Source organism: Podarcis bocagei (assembly GCF_964188305.1).
Source record: "Podarcis bocagei genome assembly, chromosome: 15".
NCBI lineage: Eukaryota > Metazoa > Chordata > Lepidosauria > Squamata > Lacertidae > Podarcis > Podarcis bocagei.
Window position 1 is genome coordinate 24,587,917 of NC_138141.1, and position 22,136 is coordinate 24,610,052.

Genomic DNA, 22,136 nt, shown 5'->3' on the forward strand with positions numbered 1-22,136 from the left:
CGTGGTTATCAGGACAAAGGTGCATTAACAATCGGGACCAGAAGCCAGAGGAAGTGTGGGGTCATGGTGGTCAGAATGTTGGAACAGAACTGGAGATGTCTGAGTTCAAATTTGTGCGCGCACACACTACCTTTCAGAACTCAAAGTGTACTCGAGTGCGCTCAAGACTAGTGCACTTCAGCAGACTAGTTGCATCTCATGACGCAGGCACAAATAACAGCTCTTCCTTCCATTGAAGTGAAATGGGGAAGTCCTTTGAGATGCTGGTGGAGAAACGCAGCAATGGCGATAGCCCATTGGTTAGGATGTTTTCCCTGCCGGTGAAGGCAATCGAGTTATAGCTTGGTGGCTCTCCAAGGGCAGGGAGTTCCAGAGTTTAGGAATCACAGTAGAAAAAATATTTAACTGTGCTGCCTACCCCGCTCATTTCATATCAGTAAAAGGAAAAAAAGCAATACATAGCAAGGATTTTTCTTCTGATCTGATGGGGCAACAGGCTAGGTATTGACTGCATTAAGCATCTAATTCATTCCCCGATAAATGAGCAGCGGAAGGGTAGGGGCTGTAATTAGAAATTGTACGAGAAAGCTCCCAAGGGACATATTTTGCATTTGTCCCTAGGCATCATGGACAGTCCATTTTATTTAATTCATCTTTCTTCTAAGGAGCTCAAGGCAGGGTACATGATTATTCACCATGTCATTTATATCCTCCCAAATGTCTCCCGCTAGCAGCCATTACACCAGGGCTGCAAAACAGGGTGGAAGAGAAGCAACACAAAACCATCACCTACCCAGCTGGGAAGCCAGGCTCTTCCCTCTGTTAACTGACACCTGGCAACATAGCAGAGGAGGGAAGGGAAGGGAAGCAAGGTCACTGTATTGGCACAACTGAGGCACAACGGAGACAGGGCTATCAATGGCTAGAAGCCACAATGGCGATGTTGTGCCTCTGTTGTGGAAGCCATATATCTCTGAATACGTGTTGCAGAGAATCACAAGTGGGGAGAGCGCTGTTGCCCTCAAATCTTGCTTGTGGACTCCCCACAATTGTGAGGACTGAATGCAAGACTAGATGGGCCTTTGGCCAGATCCAGATGTGCTCTCCTTACATTGCTGGGTCTTCTTGCCTGTACAAGGCAACCTGCAATAAAACTGCAGTTCAGATTGCTCTGTTTAAGGTTTCATCCAGCCATGTCCTTCTCTGGGATTTTTTATTTCACCCTCTGCTCAACAAATTCCTGCATTATAGGGATTTGGTCTAGATGACCGTTTGGGTCCCTTGCAATTCTGCAATTCCATCAATGCAACCGTCTCAGTTTATTGGGCGTTTCCCTCAACTGAGGGTTTTCCCCTCAAAAGTTCTTTTGCACTTCTGCAAATTCCCCGCCCCCCAAAGTTTGTATGGTTGGTGGTGCTTTGACTGCAGAAGGATCTGCAATGGTGAAGGAGGTTGCTTTTAGCATATGTGATGACTGCCCATGCACATTAATTAGTCACCAGTCAGCCCAATCTAAGATGTTATTTTCCTCTTGCCTTTTGTCCTCTCCAGTTGGATGCTGTTGCGCCTGTAATCTAAAATTAATGGCCATAATCCTAATATAGGGATGGGAGGAAGGGGGGTGGAGAGAGAGAGACCTAGCGGCTGCTCCAAAGTGGTTGCAAAACACAAAAGGGAAGGAGCCAGGCTCAGTTTGCGCATTGTTCCAAGTTTCGTGAAGATTATGACGCAACTAAAGGGGCCTAAATAGCTTCAGATCAAACAGGCGGCTCGGTCCTCGAGGCGCCTGGCTGGGAATTATCCTCCTGAAAGGGGAACCAATGCAGAGATGGCCGAGACAGGAGTTAAAATCTATGAGACTTTCCAGTCAGATGTGATGAGATAACTTCTCGACCCTCCAATAAGCAAGGAATTAGCTTCCTGCCTTCTTTTAATCAGGCAGGAACTGAAGCTGATGATATAAAGACAGCCTCTCTCAGAGAAAGCTGGGGAGGGAGATAATCAGCTGGTTCTGGTGGAGGGCGTATGCACTGCGCCAGGCCTTTCCACACTTCATGCAGCAGCAAAGGCAGGGTGGTGTACTGGTTATAGTGCCAGACTTGGACCTGGAAGGGACGAAGGTTCAAATCCCATGAGCTTGGGAGGGGGGAAAATATATATATATATTCTGTTTATTTATTGTAGATATATTCCATCTTTTTCTCCAAGGAGCTCAAAGTGGTGTACGTAGTTTCCCTCATTTAATCTCCTGCAACACCCCTGTGAGGTAGGTTAGGCTGAAAGGCACTGATTGGCCCAGGATCACCCAGTGAGCTTCATGCCCCACTTCCAAATATGCTAAAATTTCCTTGTTGACCTTTCATCACTGCGGCAATTGCATTCAACCTTTTATAACGTCTCCTCTTAGAATCTGTGCAGGTGTCTTGATTTGGGATGCTCCCGCCAACTAGGGATGCATTGATTGGAGCACCTCACCCGAATATGCAAGTGATGAGAAAAATTCATGCTCTGAAGTGCAACTGCTGTGTGACTGTCTGCCATCCTCTCTTGACATTCGAACTCATCCAGTAACACCAAAAAACAAAGCTAGCTGAGCTCCACATCCCCAAGTAGCCAAACTCCAAATCCTCAACACACAGCTTTTATAAATTAGTGACTGCTGACATCTGGTGGACAGAACAAGAATTTTGGCTTTTAACTATACGGCCTCAAAAAAGGCCTAAAACCAGGCATGCCACTTCAGGTCACAAATTCTGGGAGCTCACTGGGCGATCAAGCAATTAAATGGGGCATCTATACAGCAGCTATGCATGTGACAGGTATGTATCCTGGCTTAAATAATTTTGGGAGTTCAAAAGCTTTATTAGTCTTGCTTTTATTACACTTATATCCCACCCTTTTCTCCGAGCTCCCCCATCCTCATTTAATCCCTGCAACAGCCCTGTTGTGGCTGATCCAAGGTCACTAAGTGAGCTTCATGGCCAAGTGGAGATTAGAACACTGGTGCCCCAGATCCTAGTATGACACACTAACCCAGGGTTTCCCAAACTTGGATCTCCAGTTGTTTTTGGACTACAATCCCCATCATCCCTGACTACCGGTTCTGCTAGCTAGGGATGATGGGAGTTGTGGTCCAACAGCAGCTGGAGACAAAGTTTGGGAAACACTGCTCTAACTAGTAGACAACACCGGCACTCAAAGATATTTGAAGACATGACACAGCTGCAAATTCTGAATCCCTCCCCCAAAACTAACACCAGCTTCCTCTAGGGAAGTGGGTCATAGCTCAGTGGGAAAGGACATGCTTCCATGCAGAATGTATGAGGTTCGGTTTCAATTAGATAGGAAGAGCTTTTGTCTGAAACCCTGGAGCAACACTGCTAGCCGGTGCTGACAATTCAGAGGTAAATTAACAGATTTAGACTGTTTAAAAGCAGCTGCTTTACTGGTCATAGCAGCACCTTTATCAACATGGATATTAAGGAAAACAGGACTTATATGGGGGCAAGAGGCTGCCCTGATCAAAGCCAAAGACTGCTATCCTAAAGCCACTTGGGAGTAGGCCCTACTGAGTTCAGTGGGATCTACATTAATCCTAACCATATACTCAGAAACTTTGTTGTCACAATAGAGAATTGGATACAGCAAACTTAAATTCATTAATACGCTCTACTAGAGTGCAAAGACCTTCCTTTGCTGTTCTAACTCCCCCTACAAAAACAGAGGGGGTACTTCACCAACCAGATCTTGCTCCAGTGTGTAAACATATGGGTGGCTGATTAACTGAACAACTAGCACTATTAAGTGTATTCGGTGGGGGGAATCATGCTAGAATACTTGTAGAATCTGAGTATAACTTCCTTTTGAATGTATCCAAGAACAGACCTTTCAATCTCATGAAACCCTTGCAACTTCCATTTTGTATGATGCTTCACTGTCACTTCTCTAAAATAAATATGGAGGACTGATTTTTAGGGGGCTGCCTTTCTATGGCTTCATCTAGGTTCAAATACTCTCCCTTATTGTGGGCCGTAGTTTCTCTTTTCCCCCATTAAACCTTGGGAAGGAAACAGATGCATACAAAACATTTTAGAAAGCAAATTTGCATTCAGGTGGGATTGCTGGTTTTAAGGTTCTGGCTAGTTAATACAGTATTTAGCCCTCTCTGGCAATGTATTTCATGTGTGTTTTGAAGCATGTTAAGTGTTAGGTTGCTATCCACTAAAGTACTTAAGATACATCACAAAAGATTTCTGTCACTTAACAGATACATTGTAATTTAGTGCTCAATTCCCCACTGCTGTGGATCTCATTTAGTAGCGTTAGAAACATACTGTATGGTAAATGTACAAAACCTCCATGTGGACTGTTGTGTAGCAATCCTATGCCTCCCAGCTGAGTGGATTAATAATGGGTAGGATGCTCCAGAAGTGTTTAAACCCCCACAGTATTACAAACCTGGGGAGAGGCTATAATAACCCATTTGTGGGAGCTTGCAGGGTTTTACGCAAAGCAAGTCTCCCCTCCTCCCTTGTCAAAAGGTGGTAAGAGGACAATTCTGCTAATATAGGAGCTATGCAAAAGCAGTGAATAGCCTTGAATTTTAAAAGTTCCAGCTTGCTTGCTGTGGAATAATTTGGCATTCTTCCAGGCATACAAATACAACCTTATAACAAGGATGCTGTGTAGTAGAAATCTGGAAACAGCACCAGGAAGATTAATGTAAAGTAGCTAAACGTGAATGCTGATGCCTTGCTCCTGGCATCACGAGTCTGCCTACTAAGGAAGCACCACAAGTAAATCTTTCATGTTGCCAATTAAATAAGTTTATTGGGACTCAAGTTGCATTTCTACTTTTATACAGTACTGGTAAAGTGCAGTGTTTGCCTTCCCCTCCCTGTGCACATGTTCAAAGTATCAAGAATGCCCTTTGTAATTTGAGTCCTTCAGTTCTGAAGGTGGTCCACAGAAATGTCCTCTCTAGAGCTTTAATCCACCTCCTCAATGGTTGGTCCAGAAGATGCTCCTCCAGAGGGGGGTGCTCCACCACCAGGGAAGCCACCAGGCATGCCTCCGGGCATCCCACCTGCACTCTGGTACAGCTTGGTTATGATGGGATTGCAAACTTTTTCCAGCTCCTTCTGTTGGTGCTCAAATTCTTCCTTCTCAGCAGTCTAAAAATATACATGAAGAAAGCATCCGTGTTAGTTGTTCCTCTGTACACTTGTATACAAAGGAAGGCTTGGCTAAACCCAGTTACCACTCAAACACTAGCACTCCTGAACTGCATCTTAAGATTTATACAAGCCATTCTAAGTGAACTTTTGCCTAGTTTTGTATGATGCATAAAGCGTCTTTACTGGGCAATTGGGGATTGCACCGCCCAACAGATGTATTACCAAGTGGTCGCTCAGACATCCAAGGAAGGTACTTGGAGCCAACATAGGTCTTTCAACCTCTGGTGGAAACTACGAATGGTTTTGGAAACTCTTTCATCATTGCGAACCACTGGCTACTACTCCACCTTTTTTTAGCGTCAAGGACAGACCCACTGTTCAAAGATTTGTAGTGCCCCTCTAGGCACTTGCTAGCTTTTTAAAGTGTAGGCTGCTTTCTTCCATACAGAACAGCTTTGTGGACAAGCAAAGTGCTTAAATGCTTTCTGCCAGTACTATTTGAAGTGTACTGCTTGAAGTGTAAAAAACCCTTCCTTTAGATATCTAGGTTGGGGTAGAGCTACAAACCTGGTTTTTATCCAGCCAGTTGATGATCTCATTACACTTGTCCATGATCTTCTGCTTGTCTTCATCACTAATTTTGCCTTGAAGTTTCTCATCTTCCACAGTAGCTTTCATATTGAAAGCATAGGATTCTAGGGAGTTCTTGGATGACACCTTGTCACGCTGCTTTTCATCTTCAGCCTTGTATTTCTCAGCTTCCTGGACCATGCGTTCGATGTCTTCCTTACTGAGGCGGCCTTTGAAGAATAAAATATTTTTTAAGTTTTATGTTTTGCCAGTCAAACCACTATTTGCTGCATAGTTGGTGTTTTTTTTTTTTTAAAAAAAGGTAAAGGGCCCCTGGTATCTGGATTACCACCTTATTCTCACCTGAAACCTGAACATTAGGCCAATTAGTTTTGGCTAATCTATACTGAGTTACCTACTTCCATTTCATAAGCTTCTTCGCATATCAGCAACTTACCTTTGTCATTTGTTATTGTGATCTTGTTCTCTTTGCCAGTGCTCTTATCCACGGCCGACACATTGAGGATACCATTGGCATCAATGTCAAATGTTACTTCAATTTGAGGTACGCCCCTTGGAGCTGGAGGGATGCCAGTTAATTCAAACTTGCCCAGCAAGTTATTGTCTTTTGTCATTGCTCTCTCGCCCTCGTAAACCTATAAAAGAATAGGAAGTGTCTATAATCAGCCTCTTTTACAAGTGCAAAGGCTCCATTTATAGGGTTAGAATGCATTTTAAAATAAATTTTCTTTAATAGGAAACTAAGCAGCTATGAGTAAGTTGGTCGCTCAGACATCCAAGGAAGGTACTTGGAGCCAACATAGGTCTTTCAACCTCTGGTGGAAACTACGAATGGTTTTGGAATCTCTTTCATCATTGCAACCAGACACCAGCTTGCTATCCTTACATAGCAGAGTAAATAATTCATGTGATGTCCTCCAGAAGTTGATACTCCCATAAACTAAAACCAACACTGTTAAATGCCAGGTTAGCCAGAATATCAGCACATCTGGAGGGCACCATATGGGTAGTCCTAGATTAAATGGCAGTATTTTTAGCTAAACTCCCATGGAACATTTTTACCATACCTGAATCAGCACACCTGGCTGGTTATCAGAGTATGTGGTGAAGGTCTGAGTCTGTTTTGTGGGGATTGTGGTGTTTCTTTTAATCAAGACCGTCATGACACCACCAGCTGTTTCAATACCCAACGACAGAGGAGTGACATCCAGCAACAGCAGGTCTTGCACGTTTTCAGACTTGTCCCCGGACAAGATTGCAGCTTGAACAGCTGTAAAGTGGAAAAAAGAGGTTATGCATAAACAAAAGTACACACTATGCCCCTTTACTACTCAAATAATTCTACTCGCTCAGACATCCAAGGAAGGTTTGGACCATCATTATCAGCTTCTGGTGGAAACCGCGAATGGATTTGGAACCAGTCATCAATGCAAGAAATCAAGTTTATAGGAAGGAATCTGGATTCTAGGCTTGCGTGTAAACACCTGCTTAATCTACAGGTATATTGCCCAAAATTTTGGTGTAACTGCAAGGAACGCATTGCTGATAAGCTTTCAGGCTATTACTACATCTTAGTACTGACCTGCACCATAAGCCACAGCTTCATCAGGGTTGATGCTCTTGTTCAGTTCCTTGCCGTTGAAGAAATCCTGAAGGAGTTTCTGGATCTTGGGGATGCGAGTGGAGCCACCAACAAGTACAATATCATGCACCTGAGATTTATCTAGCTTGGCATCCCGCAAGGCTTTCTCCACAGGGTCAAGAGTGCCACGGAACAAGTCAGCATTCAGCTCCTCAAAGCGAGCTCTGGTAATTGAGGTGTAGAAGTCAATACCCTCATACAGGGAATCTATTTCAATACTGGCCTGAGTGCTGGAGGAGAGAGTACGCTTCGCACGCTCACAGGCAGTGCGGAGCCTTCGAACAGCTCGCTTGTTTTCACTGATGTCCTTCTTGTGTTTGCGCTTGAATTCGGCAATGAAATGGTTGACCATTCTGTTGTCAAAGTCTTCCCCGCCCAAGTGGGTGTCACCTGCAGTTGACTTTACTTCAAAGATGCCATCCTCAATGGTGAGGATTGAGACATCAAAGGTGCCACCACCAAGGTCGAAGATCAACACGTTTCTCTCAGCACCGACCTAGGATACATGATAAAAAGTACACATTAGTGGAAATGAAGACAAATTAGTAATACCCAGATATTCCTCACCATGGACTGGGATGCCTTTTACCACTCACTTTTTTGTCCAAGCCATAAGCAATAGCAGCTGCAGTTGGCTCATTGATGATCCGGAGCACATTGAGACCTGCAATGGTTCCAGCATCTTTTGTAGCCTGGCGTTGGGAGTCATTAAAGTAAGCTGGGACTGTGACGACAGCATTTGTAACAGTCTGCAAAAGGTAAAAAGAAACATGTGTTAAAGTATGGAAACAATAAAGCATACAATTTGCAATCACAATGCTGTCATTTTAAAGCCTCACCTTTCCCAAGTACGCCTCTGCAATTTCCTTCATCTTAGTTAGCACCATGGAAGAAATCTCCTCTGGATAAAAGCTTTTTGCTTCTCCTTTGTATTCCACTTGGACTTTTGGTCTGCCAGCATCATTCACCACAGTGAAAGGCCAGTGCTTCATATCAGACTGGACAACAGCATCATCAAATCTACGGCCGATCAGACGCTTTGCATCTATAAAAAGATTTTAGTTACTGGTTAGTAATGCTTCACTGGTGACTTCCTGTGTCATTTTAATAATGGCACACTGCCCTTTCTAGTTTTCAGAAAAGTAGCTATTTTAAATTGAATGCAGCAAAAAAAGGGTCTTTCAGATTGAATTATATCAACTTTCAAAGAAGCATACGTGCACTGAGCAGAAAATGCTGCAGCTTAAAGGAAAAAAGGCTGAATTTATTGGTAATTGAATTTGTACACAAAATGTATACAAAATAAAATGTACATTTGTGTTATAAAATTATACATTCTACTAAAGGAGCATTTTATATCCCCACATATATAAGTGCATGTACTTATCTCTGCCTACTAAGAATTAAGTTAAACAGATCCATAAAAGCTGATGTTGCAACAAAACATGCTGGCCTTTAAGGTGCCACAAGGCTTATTTCCAATTTGAAGAGAGCACATACAAAGGTTATACAACTCAATAAAACACCAAATCTTCCCAGAGGTGGAGAAACTACCAAAACTCCAGGTGGACATACTAAGCCTTCTCCACAGCTCTCTGGTATTCTTGCCACTAATGCAGCTATTCGTATGGGGCATGTGGTAAGGTCAGGGAAGTGTCTCCCTTAAGGAAGTGGTTTTAAATATAACTCAAGAGTGGTGTTGAGAAACTTCAACCCTGCTGGCTTTTGAAATGGAAAAGTGAATTAGATGTGCCCTGCTACTAGAATACTTTGTTATTACGCAATTGTGTTATTACAGTATAGTTGCATGACAAAACACCTTAAGCAAGCCTTAATCTAAATGGCCATTGTGCAAGACAAATGCTTCCAGGGAGTCTTAATGTTATCCTTACCGAAGACAGTGTTGGTGGGGTTCATTGCCACCTGGTTCTTTGCAGCATCACCAATAAGCCTCTCTGTGTCAGTGAAGGCAACATAGCTGGGAGTGGTCCTGTTACCCTGGTCATTGGCAATGATTTCCACCTTGCCATGTTGGAAGACACCCACGCAGGAATAGGTGGTGCCAAGATCAATTCCAACAGATGGTCCCTTAGACATTGTAGCTGTGAACAAAGTAACATTTAGATATCAACAATTCATGCCTGTAATGTTTAAGCACGAGAAGCAACATATTCGAAGCAAAAACTGTCAGCCGATCCGCATTAAGAACGATCATTAAGAACCATTTAGTAAAACATTTATCCTAGAGCCAGCCTAGTGAAGTTTCAGAAATGCCCATGAAGACCATACACTTAAATCCCCATTTGGCCATAAAACTAACTAGATTAACTCTCTGAAACAATCTGGAATTTTTCCTTGCCTTGAAATCAAAGCATTACTTGTGCAGGACTAGGCCTCTTGCTTAGAACCCCACTGCCCAGATGTAAAATTATGGATGCTTGTATGCATTCAATTTTCATATTCCACGAGGCTCTCGGACCCGCAAATCTGAACCCTCGGAAACCCTTCTGTTCTAACGCCAATAGAATGGGGATTGAAGGCGGTGCAGCGACTTTGGAGAAGCCACCACATGGCCGAGGCGGAAGCGCCGACGTTCCAGCCACGAGGGGCACCGGAAGGATTAAATTACTTTTCCCGGCATGCCCTAAGAGCGTTCCACCCGCGCGGGAAGGAGGCGGGGCTTCGCGATGGATTCTGGGAACCTCCTCTTACCCCCCTCCCTCCGCAGCCTGCATTTGGAACACGAGGCCTCGCTGGATGGGAGGAGCGATACCAGACCACGTGCAAAGATGCCGGCCGGAACCGGCCGAGGGCGCTGCTGAGCACGTGGCGGGGAGGGGGAGAGGAGGAAGGAAAGAAGGGCGATTAGGTAAGCTTTCTGCACCACTAACCAAGAGAGACGACAGAAGAGATTCCTCCACACCACCCTAAAAAGGAACTGGACCTTTCGCCAGCAGTTACTTAAGAACTTCTGCTTTTAAAGCAAGACTCCAGTGATCTAAGGTCGAGGGAGGCAGCAATCCTGCCCCCCCCCGTGCCATCTGCGGCTCATTTCCTCGCCTCGATATTTCAAGGTCATCAACGACCGCCCCCATTTTCTAAGCCTTAGCGCCTGCGCTCCGTATCCTAAGAATTAAGACGCCCCCGCCGATTTCGTTAATCTGCCCCCATCCAAGTAAAACTGGATTAGCGGCCCACGATACATAAACGTGGGGGGGGGGGAGAAAGAGAAAGGTTGTTCCCGTTTATAACCGGGGTTGCCCCCACCTAATTTTCCCGCATTAAATCAACGGGCAATCCTATAGCCGGGTTTAACGGGGCATAGACTGAACATATGGGTAGCAGAATGGAGTCTGCCTTCATCCTTCCTTTTCACTCCCCCGTTCAAAGAAAAGGCCAATGCAGCTGCTTTATTAAAGGAGGGCGGCCCGCCCACGTGTACTTTAATCGCCTTAGCAGATTTAGCCTGGTTTTTCCAAAGGCGATCCAAACCATTATCCACCCTCCCCCCGCGCTCGTTTCCTCCTTTTCTTTGGTACGAAGCGTTTCGCCGAGCCTCTCCTTACATTTACTTCCTTTTATCGGTTTCCCTAAAGGAACACCGTTTCAGACGCCATTGTCACCCCCCTCCCCCCCCCGACTCAGGCAGAGACCCCTACGCTAGAGAAAGTGAGGGCGAAGAGAAATAGGCTTGAAAGACGTTTTGTAGAGCTGAAAGGAAATGGGACAAAAGGAATGGGAAGCCTGCGAAATGAAGGAGCGACACGGTTTTTTTCATTTAGCAAATTCTCTACTTTCCTCCACCCCAACCACAGAAGGAAAAGAAATCAATGAAGCAGATGCAATTAGCGCATATATAGGCACCCACTCTGCATTACTGCCCCCCCCTTCAAAGAAATTACCTGCTTCGGTTTCCTTCAAAAACCAGGAAACGAATAGCTTCTTCGAGTAGCTCTGGAGAAAAAGCGGCTTTCTCGGCCCAGCCACAAGTCATTATATACTACTGAAGAACCTTCCAGAAGGGCCACGCCTCTTTCCGGCCGACGGGCCAATCCCGCCGCGTCTGTCGCCCGCCTTCCCCGCCCACTTCAGCCAATGGCCGTAGAGGTATTGCGTGAGGCGTATGTGACGCAACAAAGGAAAGCGAAGGGGGCGGGCGAAACGGGTGAATCAACGGGTGCCGGCCGGCTTTCTCGCTCTCTTTCCTTATTCTGGTTCTAGAACTTTCATCGCTCCCCGCGCGGCAAGACAGTGTATGTGGGTGGGAGGGAGAGAAAATGTTCGAGCTCCACGACGTGGCCCTGGGCCAATGAAATTTCTCCCCCGGCCGCCTTTATTTGCATAACCGGAGAGCTGTTAGGCGTAGATAGGGCCTGTTCTTTTTCTGTCTTTTGTGTTCTGGGGTGGAGCCAGTCCCTCGCAGAATCGGGTCGCCCCCCCTCCCTCAATATTTATATAATATTCGACGCGAGGGATTGGGCGGAGAAATGAGACGGGGAGGGGGAAGGGGAGCCGGACTGAGTGCAGAGTGAAGATTCGGACGGGCGTGGGGAGTGACAAATGAGATGGGCGTACGGGAGGAAGGGGTGAGAAACTGGCCAATCGGGTCGCTGGTTACCTCAGAGCGGGAAGGCAGTGGGCGGGCCGAGAGCAGCCGCATTTTTGGAAGTGAAGGAGAGAGTTTGGCACAAAATGGCGGATTAGCGAGGCCCGTTTGCCGCAGGGCGCTGGCTGATGGCCAAGGCCGGGATCAGTTGGGGACGGGCGTTTCATGCTCGGGCGCCAAGGGGCGGACAATGCCGACCTATCTCGAGAGAAAGTAAATCGACTCAACACACTTAGGATTATTGTGGCTCTCCCCCCCCCCCCATTTTCATTTATTGCATTTATATCCCACCTTTTCCTCCAAGATGGAGCACGTGGTTCTTCCCCTCATTTAATCTCCGCAGCAACCCTGTGAGGTAGGTTAGGCCTAGAGGCAGTAACTGGCTTCTTTCCAAGGTCACATGCGGTGAGCTCCCAGGTCCTAGTCGTGACCTTTTTTATCAACTATGCCACACTGGTTGTGAAATGAGAGCGTTTCTGAAAGGCATTCTGAAGCCGGTACCCTTAACCTTTCTCCCTTTGCCGACCTGCTGTGCGAGGGAATTGCCTTACAGAATTCTGCACATGCTCAAGGGCACGTTGCACACACCCCTGTCATAACCTGAAAGCTGCATAAGAGCCATGGGGAAAGGCCAGGGCTGGCCCAAAAAATTTTGGTACCTAAGGCGAACCACAAAATGGTATCTGCCTACCCCTGTCCAGCCAGGGAAGAAAGGGTGAGTGAAGAACCACTATCTGGAAGGGCGGGGTGTTTGTGTGAATAAAATCTTCACTGGGTACAGGGCAGAGAAACCAACCAACCTGCCTGGTGGTTGAAGTGGGAATCAAAGGCAGTTCGGGGGGTGGAGGAAGGGGTCTGCTCTGAATCCCACCTGGAAGGTGCAGAGTCTAGAGGGGGATTTATTGAGATCATTGCAGACTTTGTGGCTGTTAGATTTCATTACTGTATTTTGTATGATTTACGTACCTGTTGATGGTTCAAGGGTCTGCATAAAAGGCGGATCTACACGGATCCTCATGGATCCTCCACTTTTTAAAAAATAATTCCAACAAATGCAGTGTCAAATCACACCTAGAAGGCACGCCTACAAACTGGACTATAAAAATCGTGGATCCAACACTTTGCCGCGCTGCAGTACCATAAAAACATGGATCCGAGGCACGGATCCTCATGAATTCATATGATTTTTATATTGAAACAAAATAAAAACACCATGCTACTGTAGACCACATCTTAGTCTGTAGGAGGAACCAAAAAAATCACGCATCCACTGTTTCGTGGTGCCGCAATGGCGCAAAAACATGGTTAAAAAACACGGATCCTCATGAATCCTCATGGTTTTTGCACTAGATCAGCCCAAACTCACTTTCAAATTACACATCATGTCCAGGGGCACAACATCCACCACAGAAATCACGGATCCATGGCTTCCTGGCCATACCATGGCCCAAAAAAGTGGTTTTCAAGAACAGATCCTCATGGATCCTCACACTTTCTGCATCGGGCCAACCCAAACTCACCGTCAAATCACACATCATAGCCAGGGGCACAACCTACACCACAAAAAACTCAGATCCACGCCTGCCTGACCACGCCCTGGCCCAAAAACGTGTTTCCGAAGCACGGATCCTCATGAATCCTTATGATTTTTGCACTAGATCAACCCAAAGTCACCATCAGATCAAACATCATGGCCATGGGCACAGCATCCACCACAAAAATCACGGATCCACGGCTTCCTGGCGAAACCGTGGCCCAAAAACGTGGTTTTCAAGAACGGATCTTCATGGATCCTCATGCTTTTTGCATCGGGCCACCCCAAACTCACCATCAAATCACACATCATGTCCAGGGGCACAGCCTGCACCACAAAAATCACGGATCCACGGCTTCCTGACCATACCGTGGCCCAAAAACGTGGTTTTGAAGCACGGATCCTCATGGGTCCTCATGCTTTTTGCATTGGGCCAACCCAAACTCACCGTCAAATCACACATCATGTCCAGGGGCACTGCCTGCACCACAAAAAACTTGGATCCACTGCTTCCTGGCAATGCCATGGCCCAAAAACGTGGTTTTGAAGCACGGATCCTCATGGATCCTCACGCTTTTTGCATTGGGCCACCCCAAACTCACCGTCAAATCACACATCATTCCCAGGGGCACAGCCTGCACCACAAAAAACTTGGATCCACTGCTTCCTGGCCACTCCATGGCCTAAAAATGTGGTTTTGAAGCACGGATCCTCATGGATCCTCACGCTTTTTGAATTGGGCCAACCCAAACTCACTGTCAAATCACACGTCATAGCCAGGAGCAGAGCCTGCACCATAAAAATTATGGCTCCACGGCTTCCTGGCAGCGCCATGGCCCAAAAAGGTAGTTTTGAAGCACGGATCCTCAAGGATCCTCACTCTTTTCGCATTGGGGCTCCCCAAACTCACCATCAAATCACACATCATAGCCACGGGCACAACTCACAAATCATGAGTTGCACTACAAAAATCACAAAAATCCCCTTACCTGCACTGTTAATGTCACCACTGCAATATTATTATTAGAGCCGATAGGAGAATATATGACTACCGTATTTTTCGCTCTATAGGACAACTTTTTACCCTCCAAAAATTAAGGGGAAATGTGTGTGCGTCCTATGGTGTGAATGCAGGCTCCTTGGCTTCAGCGATAGCAACACGAAGCCTCCGAAGCGCAGAGGGAGCGCTCCCTCCACGCTCCAGAGGCTACGCGTTGCTTTCGCTGAAGCCTGGAGAGCGAGAGGGGTCGGTGCGCACCGACCCTTCTCGCTGTCCAGGCTTCAGGGATAGCCGCCTGAAGCCTTTGGAGCACAGCGCAAGTTCCTGCTGATCTCCGAAGGCTTGTGGTAAGCCGCCTGAAGCCTGGAGAACGAGAGGGGTCGGTGCACACCGATCCCTCTTGCTCTCCAGGCTTTGCTTCTCTGGAGAGGCACTGCACAATGTTTCCTCTCTGCGCAGCGCCCCTTCAGTGAAGCTGGAGGAGAAATGGAAGGGGCTCCGTTTCTCATCCCGCTTCGCTGAAGGGGCGCTGAGCGGAGAGGGGGAGATTTTTTTTTCCCTTGTTCTCCCCCTCCTATGGTTCGGTGCGTCCTATAGAGTGAAAAATACGGTATATATTGTACCAAGATATGGTTCATCTTCAACAACAGATCAAATACATGCCAAAGTATTAAAGAGGAGAAAAAATATGAAACTGCTTACATACTGTCAACTAATATCCAGATTCAAGAAAGACTGTATGGCAAACATACAGTGAAAATCAGTGAAAAGATAGAATCTGAGTCCATCATAACAGAGTTCTACCTTCTGGGTAAAATTTATAAACTATTACTCAAATATGACACCAAGCCCGAACAAGCAAAACCTTATATGACAAAATGGATGCAAAAATTTTAAGAGCAGTTCACAGTAGAACAGTGAGAACAATTATGAATAAAGGAATAAAATTTACTGCAAATTAAGCCCTAAAACAAAATTGGTACAGTGGAACCTCGGGTTGCAGACATAACCCATGACTGAAGCACGTCCGCAACCCACAGCATTCGCATCCTGAAGCGCCACGTCTGCACAGGCACTGGTGCAATTTGGCGCTTCTGCGCATATGAAAGACCCAGTTCTCTGAGTGCATGTTCTGGAAGCTGGGCAATAGGGGCAGTACAGGATTCCTTTTGGTGTACTGACCTCCCCGCTGCACCAAGGATTCCCTGCCCGAGCTGCTTCAGGTCATCGCGGATGTTCTCCTGGAGATACCTAGTTTGGTTGTCCTAGGGGATTTTAACATCCATGCCAACATGACCTTACAAGGGGCTGCTTGGGACTTCGTGGAAAGCATGGCCTCCATGGGGCTGTCCCTGAATAAGTTTGGCCCAACTCATAGTCACGGACATGCCTTAGACCTAGTGTTCACCAATAGTGACATGGGTGATATGACACTAGGTAAAAGTGAAACAAAAGAAGTGCCATGGTCAGATCACTTCCTGGTGCAACTGGACTTCTCCGTGACCCTTCTCCTCTGCAGGGAGGTGGGACCAATGCGGATGGTCTGCCCCCGCCACTTAATGAATCCAAATGGTTTCCAGAGAGTGGTAGGGCATGCTTTATCCCATGTTGATGGCCTTTCAGCTGATTCCCTGATGGCCCGCTGGAATGTGGAGTTAACCAGGGCTATTGACTGTCTGGCTCCGAAGCGCCCTCTCCGATTGCATGGAGCCCGGACAGCCCCGTGGTTTTCTTTGGAGCTGCGGGTGAGGAAACAATCGCTGAGACGGCTCGAGTGCCAGTGGCAGAAAACTCATTCTGAATCAGACCGGACACAGGTTAGAGCTCAATGTCGAGCCTACCAAGTGGCGATAGCAATGGCGAAGAAGACTTTCTTCACCGCCTCTATAGCATCTACAGAAAATAGTAGCAGGAGACTCTTTCAGGTGGTTTGCAATTTAATGGAACCACCTTTACCACCGGGGCCTTGTAAAGACCCCAAGACCTCCTGCAACAATTTTTCAAATTTTTATGCAGATAAAGTTGCTCATATTCGGAAGGAGGTAGACACCACCATGGGAGCAGGGTCGGGGCGAGAGAGTGCTAGAGCCCTGTCTGGTCAAGTTGCATGGAATCAATTTCAATCTGTTACCCCCGAGAATGTGGACAGGCTGCTTGGATGCGTGAAACCAACCACCTGTCTCCTTGATCCTTGCCCATCCTGGCTAATAAAAGCAAGCCGGGAAGGGCTGGGCAATGGGCTCTGCGGGGTGGTGAATGCTTCCCTCTGTGAGGGGGCATTCCCAGACCAGCTGAAAGAGGCGGTCATTAAACCACTTCTTAAAAAAACATCTTCAGACCCGGCCAGTATGGCCAACTATCGCCCAGCCTCAAATCTTCCATTCTTGGGCAAGGTGGTGGGTGGGTGGTTGCTGAACAACTCCAGGCACGCCTGGAGGATGCAGACCATTTGGATCCCTTCCAGTCGGGATTCAGGTCTCCTCATGGGACTGAAACTGCCTTGGTCGCGACAATCGATCATAACATCCTTCTGGACCGTCTAGAGGAGCTGGGAGCTGAGGGCACTGTTATACAGTGGTTCTGCTCCTTCCTCCTGGGCTGTGTCCAGAAAGTTGTGGTGGGGGATGAGTGTTCAGACTTACTTGTGGGGTGCCTCGGGGTTCCGTCCTCCCCTCCATGCTTTTTAACATCTACAGGAAGCTGCTGGGAGAGATCATCAGGGGGTTTGGGCTTGGTGTCCATCAATATGCGGATGATACCCAACTCTACCTCTCTTTCAACTCAGAACCAGTGAAGGTGGTGAAGGTCCTGTGTGAGTGCTTGGAGGCGGTTGGAGGATGGATGGCAGCTAGTGGATTGAGGTTGAATCCTGACAATAATGAAGTTCTGTTCTTGGGGGACAGGGGGTGGGCTGGTGTGAAGGACTCCCTGGTCCAGAATGGGGTAACTGTGCCCCTGAAGGGCCAGGTGCACAGCCTGGGAGTCATTTTGGACTCACAGCTGTCCATGGACGCACAGGTCAATTCTGTATCCAGGGCAGCTGTCTACCAGCTCCATCTGGTACGCAGGCTGAGACCCTACCTGCCCGGAGACTGCCTCACTAGAGTGGTGCATGCTCTTGTTATCTTCCGCTTGGACTACTGCAATGTCCTCTACGTGGGGCTACCTTTGAAGGTGACCCAGAAACTACAACTAATCCAGAACGCAGCAGCTAGTCTGGTGACTGGGAGTGGCCACCAAGACCATATAACACATGTCCTGAAAGACTTACATTGGCTCCCAGTACATTTCTGAGCACAATTCAAAGTGTTGGTGCTGACCTTTAAAGCCCTAAACGGCCTTGATGCAGTATACCTGAAGGAGCATCTCCACGTCCATCATTCTGCCCAGACACTGATGTCCAGCACCAAGGGCCTTCTGGTGGTTCCCTCACTGTGAGAAGCAAAGTGACAAGGAACCAGGCAGAGGGCCTTCTTGGTTGTGGCGCCCACCCTGTGGAATGTCCTCCCATTAGATGTCAAAGAGATAAACAACTACCTGACATTTAGAAGACATCTGACGACAGCCCTGTTTAGGGACGTTTTTAATGTGTGACTTTTTAATGTATTTTTATTTCATTTTTTGGGAAGCCACCCAGAGTGGCTGGGGAAACCCAGCCAGATGGGTAGGGTACAAATATATTTGTAGTAGTAGTAGTAGTAGTAGTAGTAGTAGTAGTATTAGTACTTTGTAGGATTTGATAATCTTTATAGGTCTTTTAAATTTCTAATCTATCTATCTATCTATCTATCTATCCCCTCCCCCGTTTCCCTTTCTGTACTTCCTTATCCTTATAAAATTGAATATATATATATTTTTAAAATTTACGGCTCCACAGTTTTCTGGGTCGCCCCATATTCATTACCCAACCACCTATGCTGCTCATGGCCAGATCACTTTGGGGCACTGCCATGCTGTAAAAAGATTCTCATGAAGCACAGATCCCCATGGATCCTTAGGTTTTTTTATGTTTGGTCAGCCTGAAATACACTATCAAACCACACATGATGTATATGACCACAGAACGAACCACAAAAACCACAGAGCACAGCCAAGGAACAAACACTATATTAAATACTTTAATCCTCATGGATCGGCATGATTGTTAAATGGACTCCACCAAATTATATTGTAAGATCACACCAATGTCCATGGAATGACCGAAATACAAACGCTATCTGAAATGGTTCTGCATTAGCAAGAACATTGAAATAAAATGACATTCATATTCATAGCTTCCACTGTGAAGAACTGCACCTGGAAATTTTTGACACTGCTAAACCTCAAGAATGTCCAAGGCAGAGATTGTGATGATCTTACCTGTGAATGTAAATTATCAAACCAACTAGATGGAGACCACCAAAGTAACCATGAAAAACAATCACCTGTCTTGCGTCAATTCAGCTACAAATGGTTTTGGGACAAAAGTTGGTTGCTTTGCAGGGGTAGTAATTATAAATGGAGGTTTAACTGCAAGTTTTTTTGAGAACAGATTTTGTCAGTGCAAACTTTGAAATAGGGGGTTTCCAACGTGGTGCCCATGGGAATCATGTTGCCTGCTGACAGCTTTCCTGGAGTCCACCACGTGTTTTTAGAAAAAGAACAGGATTAGTGGTGAATTGTGCCCAGCATGACTTCAGATTGTTCATAGTACATTTGATTGACTACAGGGGCATATGAAGGGGCAGCGGGGTGATGGTGCCCCAGGGTGCCATGCTGGGGGGAGAGTGACAGTAAGGTCGCTGTACTGGCTGCCGCTCTTGCGGCAACTGTACAGGCAGCCCCTCTCGCAGCGACCGTATGGGCCATACGGGCAGCTGCTCTCGCGGCGACTGTACAGGCTGCTGCTCGCGTAGCGTCCGTACAGGCAGCTCCTCTCACGGCGGCCGTACAGGCTGTATGGGCAGCCGCTCTCCTGGCGACCATACGGGCAGCCATGCATGCACAGTCCGAACAGGACATCATCCAGGACTTGTTACCATATTATAGCTGCCACAAAATCTATCGGCATGCCACCAGAACCAGGGAAGCCTTGCCAGTCGCAGCTCACACAGTTGAAGTGAAATAAAAGACAGAAGAGTAGATCGGGAAGAAAGTTCCCCAGACTGCAGGAAAAGATAACAGTAGCTCCAGCAGCTGATTCAGTGCAGGCTGCTGAGGGGTTTGACTCCTTAAGATCACCAACTGACTATGAGACACCTGGAAAGCACTCAGCCTCAGATGACCTCCACTCCAAAAGGTGGGAAAGAGGATTTGACAGTGACCGATATTGATTATTTTGATAGCAGCCCCATATTCTCAACACAAAGTGAGAAGTGTTTGTACAAATCACTGATTTGTACATCAGTTCCCCCATGGCACAACTGTACCTTCCCCACACTCAGTCTACAAACCATGGGACTTTGGTTCAGTTGGCAACATCTGTGTGTATGACTATGACATAAACACACTGAAAGGATCAAACTGGATAAATGATCGCATAATAGATGCCTTTCTTGCCTCCAGGGTGATCATGGCCAAAGAGCTAGGTCACAATGGAACAATTTTCCCACTTACCGTACTTGCCACTTCATGCAGATATGTCAAAGATTGCCAGTGCAAGCTCTGAAGAACTGTTTGAGATTTGGAGTGCTAAAGAAAGATGTTTTGATTATTCCAGTAAATGACAGAGAAGTCCACTGGAAACTGATAGTAATCATTTTTAAAAGGAAGACCATGCTCTATCTAGATTCCAAACATGGATTGAACCACTCTGTGACTGATGCAATAACATCCTTCTTAGCATGTCTGTATGAGATGGATTCAAAATATCCCTATAGTTTTGCGGCTGATCATTTTTTGCACCAACTGATATACCCAGGCAAGGTACCGTAATTCCAGTGACTACAGTCCTTTCACATGTACCATTGCCCATCTGATTGCTTCTGCTGCCCAATTACAGTTCATACAAAAGGATATGGCTGCCATTAGACCCTGGATTGCAAAAGAAATAATACAGTACTGTGGGAAAACCTATTTTGAAGGACAAGACAAATATTTTCAAGTGGAAATTGATGCTGTTCCTCCCAAGAAGAGACAAATCTTGAACGAGAGTTACATTACTGTGTCTCGATCATGCCCAGAGGGATGGAAGGATACACTAACCTATTGCTCAGATATCCTTGTTTGAAGGCTGCTGGTCACTATGTTTCTTGAAGGAAGGGTGCAGGAGGCCCAGTGGTGACCTAACTATGGCTTACTGTGAAGGAAACTGCAAGGACTGGTACCACTGCTTTCGCATAGGCATTGATTCAAAAGATCTTCCAGAGGTTTTTGTGTGTCCAGACTGTCAATCCACTGTGGCCAAATAGATTTTGAAACTGCGAACTGTCATATTCCACAGGTTGGTATAATACAGCAAAATCCAAACATATAGTTTTCATCATCATGGCAGGGATGGTCCTTTTCCATAGAATTCTTATTTACGGAGTTAGTTTTTATATCCTGCTTTTCTCTACTTGAAGGAGTCTCAAAGTGGCTAAAAATCTCCTTTCCCTTCCACCCCCACAACAGACACCTTGTGAGGTAGGTGGGGCTGAGAGAGTTCAGAGAGAAGTGTGACTAGCCCAAGGTTACCCAGCGAACCCAGCTCACCAGATTAGAGTCCACCGCTCTTAACCACTACACCACAGAAACTTCTCTCTTAAAACTCTGGAGCAAGCTGTTCAGTTCAGCCTCATAGTGATACTGATTTGTGGAGGGAAGGTTGGTGATGAGCAAGATCTGTTCCCATTTCCCAACACAGAGACCATAGAGCAGTTTCTTTTGGGGGCTGAACCTGCAGAGTGTTTCTGTTCAGAATTTCCGTGGCAGAAATTGGCTAAGTGCCTTTATAAACATTCAGCTTCTCAAATTGGAGGTGGAGGGCAGAGAAGGTGCTAGTCCTTACCTCCCTCCTCCCAGCCTATCATTGCCCAATGGGCTGAATTTCAGGGCTTTTGCATGCAAAGGGCAAGCTTGTTCTTTACTTGTTTAGATCTTTAAACTTGGAAACAGATATTTGGCTCCATGACCACAATGACCAAAAGGGTCAGCTTCTAGAGGACTGGAAAGATCATGATTGTACTTCCCCTACCCTCAGCCCTAAACCCGTTGAGTATTTTTTGTTATGAGACTGAGTGTTTGGGGCTGATGCTGTAGCATTCTTGTCTGGGGGCTTGATGGAAAAACAGAAAAGTGACCCTCACCTAACTCTCCAATGCCCTTCAACAAGAATGCTGTAGGAAATATTGCTAAGCCCAAAGGGAGGCAAGAATTTGCTTCAGCTCACCTTGTTAATGGCAGAGCAAAAGCTATGCGTGTGTCATTCTCAACCAGTCTACTTTCAGGACTGATTTTAGAACCCTCTTATATCAGGCCACATGGTCACTGGAGGTGGCCCCATCATGCAAACATGACTATCCACACAGGGACCATCTATTTTTGTTTTTTTTCCTGATACTGGATTTTAAGTTACAGTTACCGGTACATCTTTTAAAACAGCTGTCAGTATATCACACTGTATTCCA

General features: G+C 46.3%; 1 protein-coding gene and 1 long non-coding RNA gene across 7 annotated transcripts in view; one reads left to right on the forward strand and one right to left on the reverse strand.

The window, feature by feature from the left end:
- Positions 1–4,803: 4,803 nt before the first annotated feature.
- HSPA8 (heat shock protein family A (Hsp70) member 8) lies at positions 4,804–11,464 on the reverse strand. Its single transcript, XM_081171566.1, has 9 exons — positions 11,313–11,464; positions 9,303–9,512; positions 8,250–8,455; positions 8,007–8,159; positions 7,351–7,906; positions 6,836–7,038; positions 6,205–6,403; positions 5,745–5,977; positions 4,804–5,174 (listed from the first exon to the last, which is right to left on the reverse strand). The coding sequence occupies exons 2-9, from the start codon at positions 9,505–9,507 to the stop codon at positions 4,989–4,991; spliced, it is 1,941 nt and encodes a 646-aa protein (XP_081027692.1). The 5' UTR covers positions 9,508–9,512; positions 11,313–11,464; the 3' UTR covers positions 4,804–4,988.
- Positions 11,465–11,609: 145 nt separating this feature from the next.
- Positions 11,610–22,136, forward strand: part of LOC308574104 — a 47,821-nt gene continuing 37,294 nt past the window's right edge. For 5 of the 6 annotated variants that reach the window (XR_014002342.1, XR_014002343.1, XR_014002344.1 and 2 more), the window contains exon 1: positions 11,610–12,371. This is a non-coding gene — a long non-coding RNA (uncharacterized lncRNA). Of the gene's footprint in view, positions 12,376–22,136 lie in introns of all 6 variants that reach the window. The other variant, XR_014002341.1, reaches the window with a different exon arrangement.

Coding starts and splice junctions, on each gene's coding strand:
- HSPA8 (XM_081171566.1), bottom strand. CDS start 9,507: ATGTCTAAGGGACCATCTGTTGGAATTGATCTTGGCACCACCTATTCC. Junction 8,160..8,249: donor CAGAGGCGTACTTGGGAAAG/GTGAGGCTTTAA, acceptor TACCTTTTGCAG/ACTGTTACAAATGCTGTCGT. Junction 5,175..5,744: donor ACTGGCTGGATAAAAACCAG/GTTTGTAGCTCT, acceptor GTATATTTTTAG/ACTGCTGAGAAGGAAGAATT.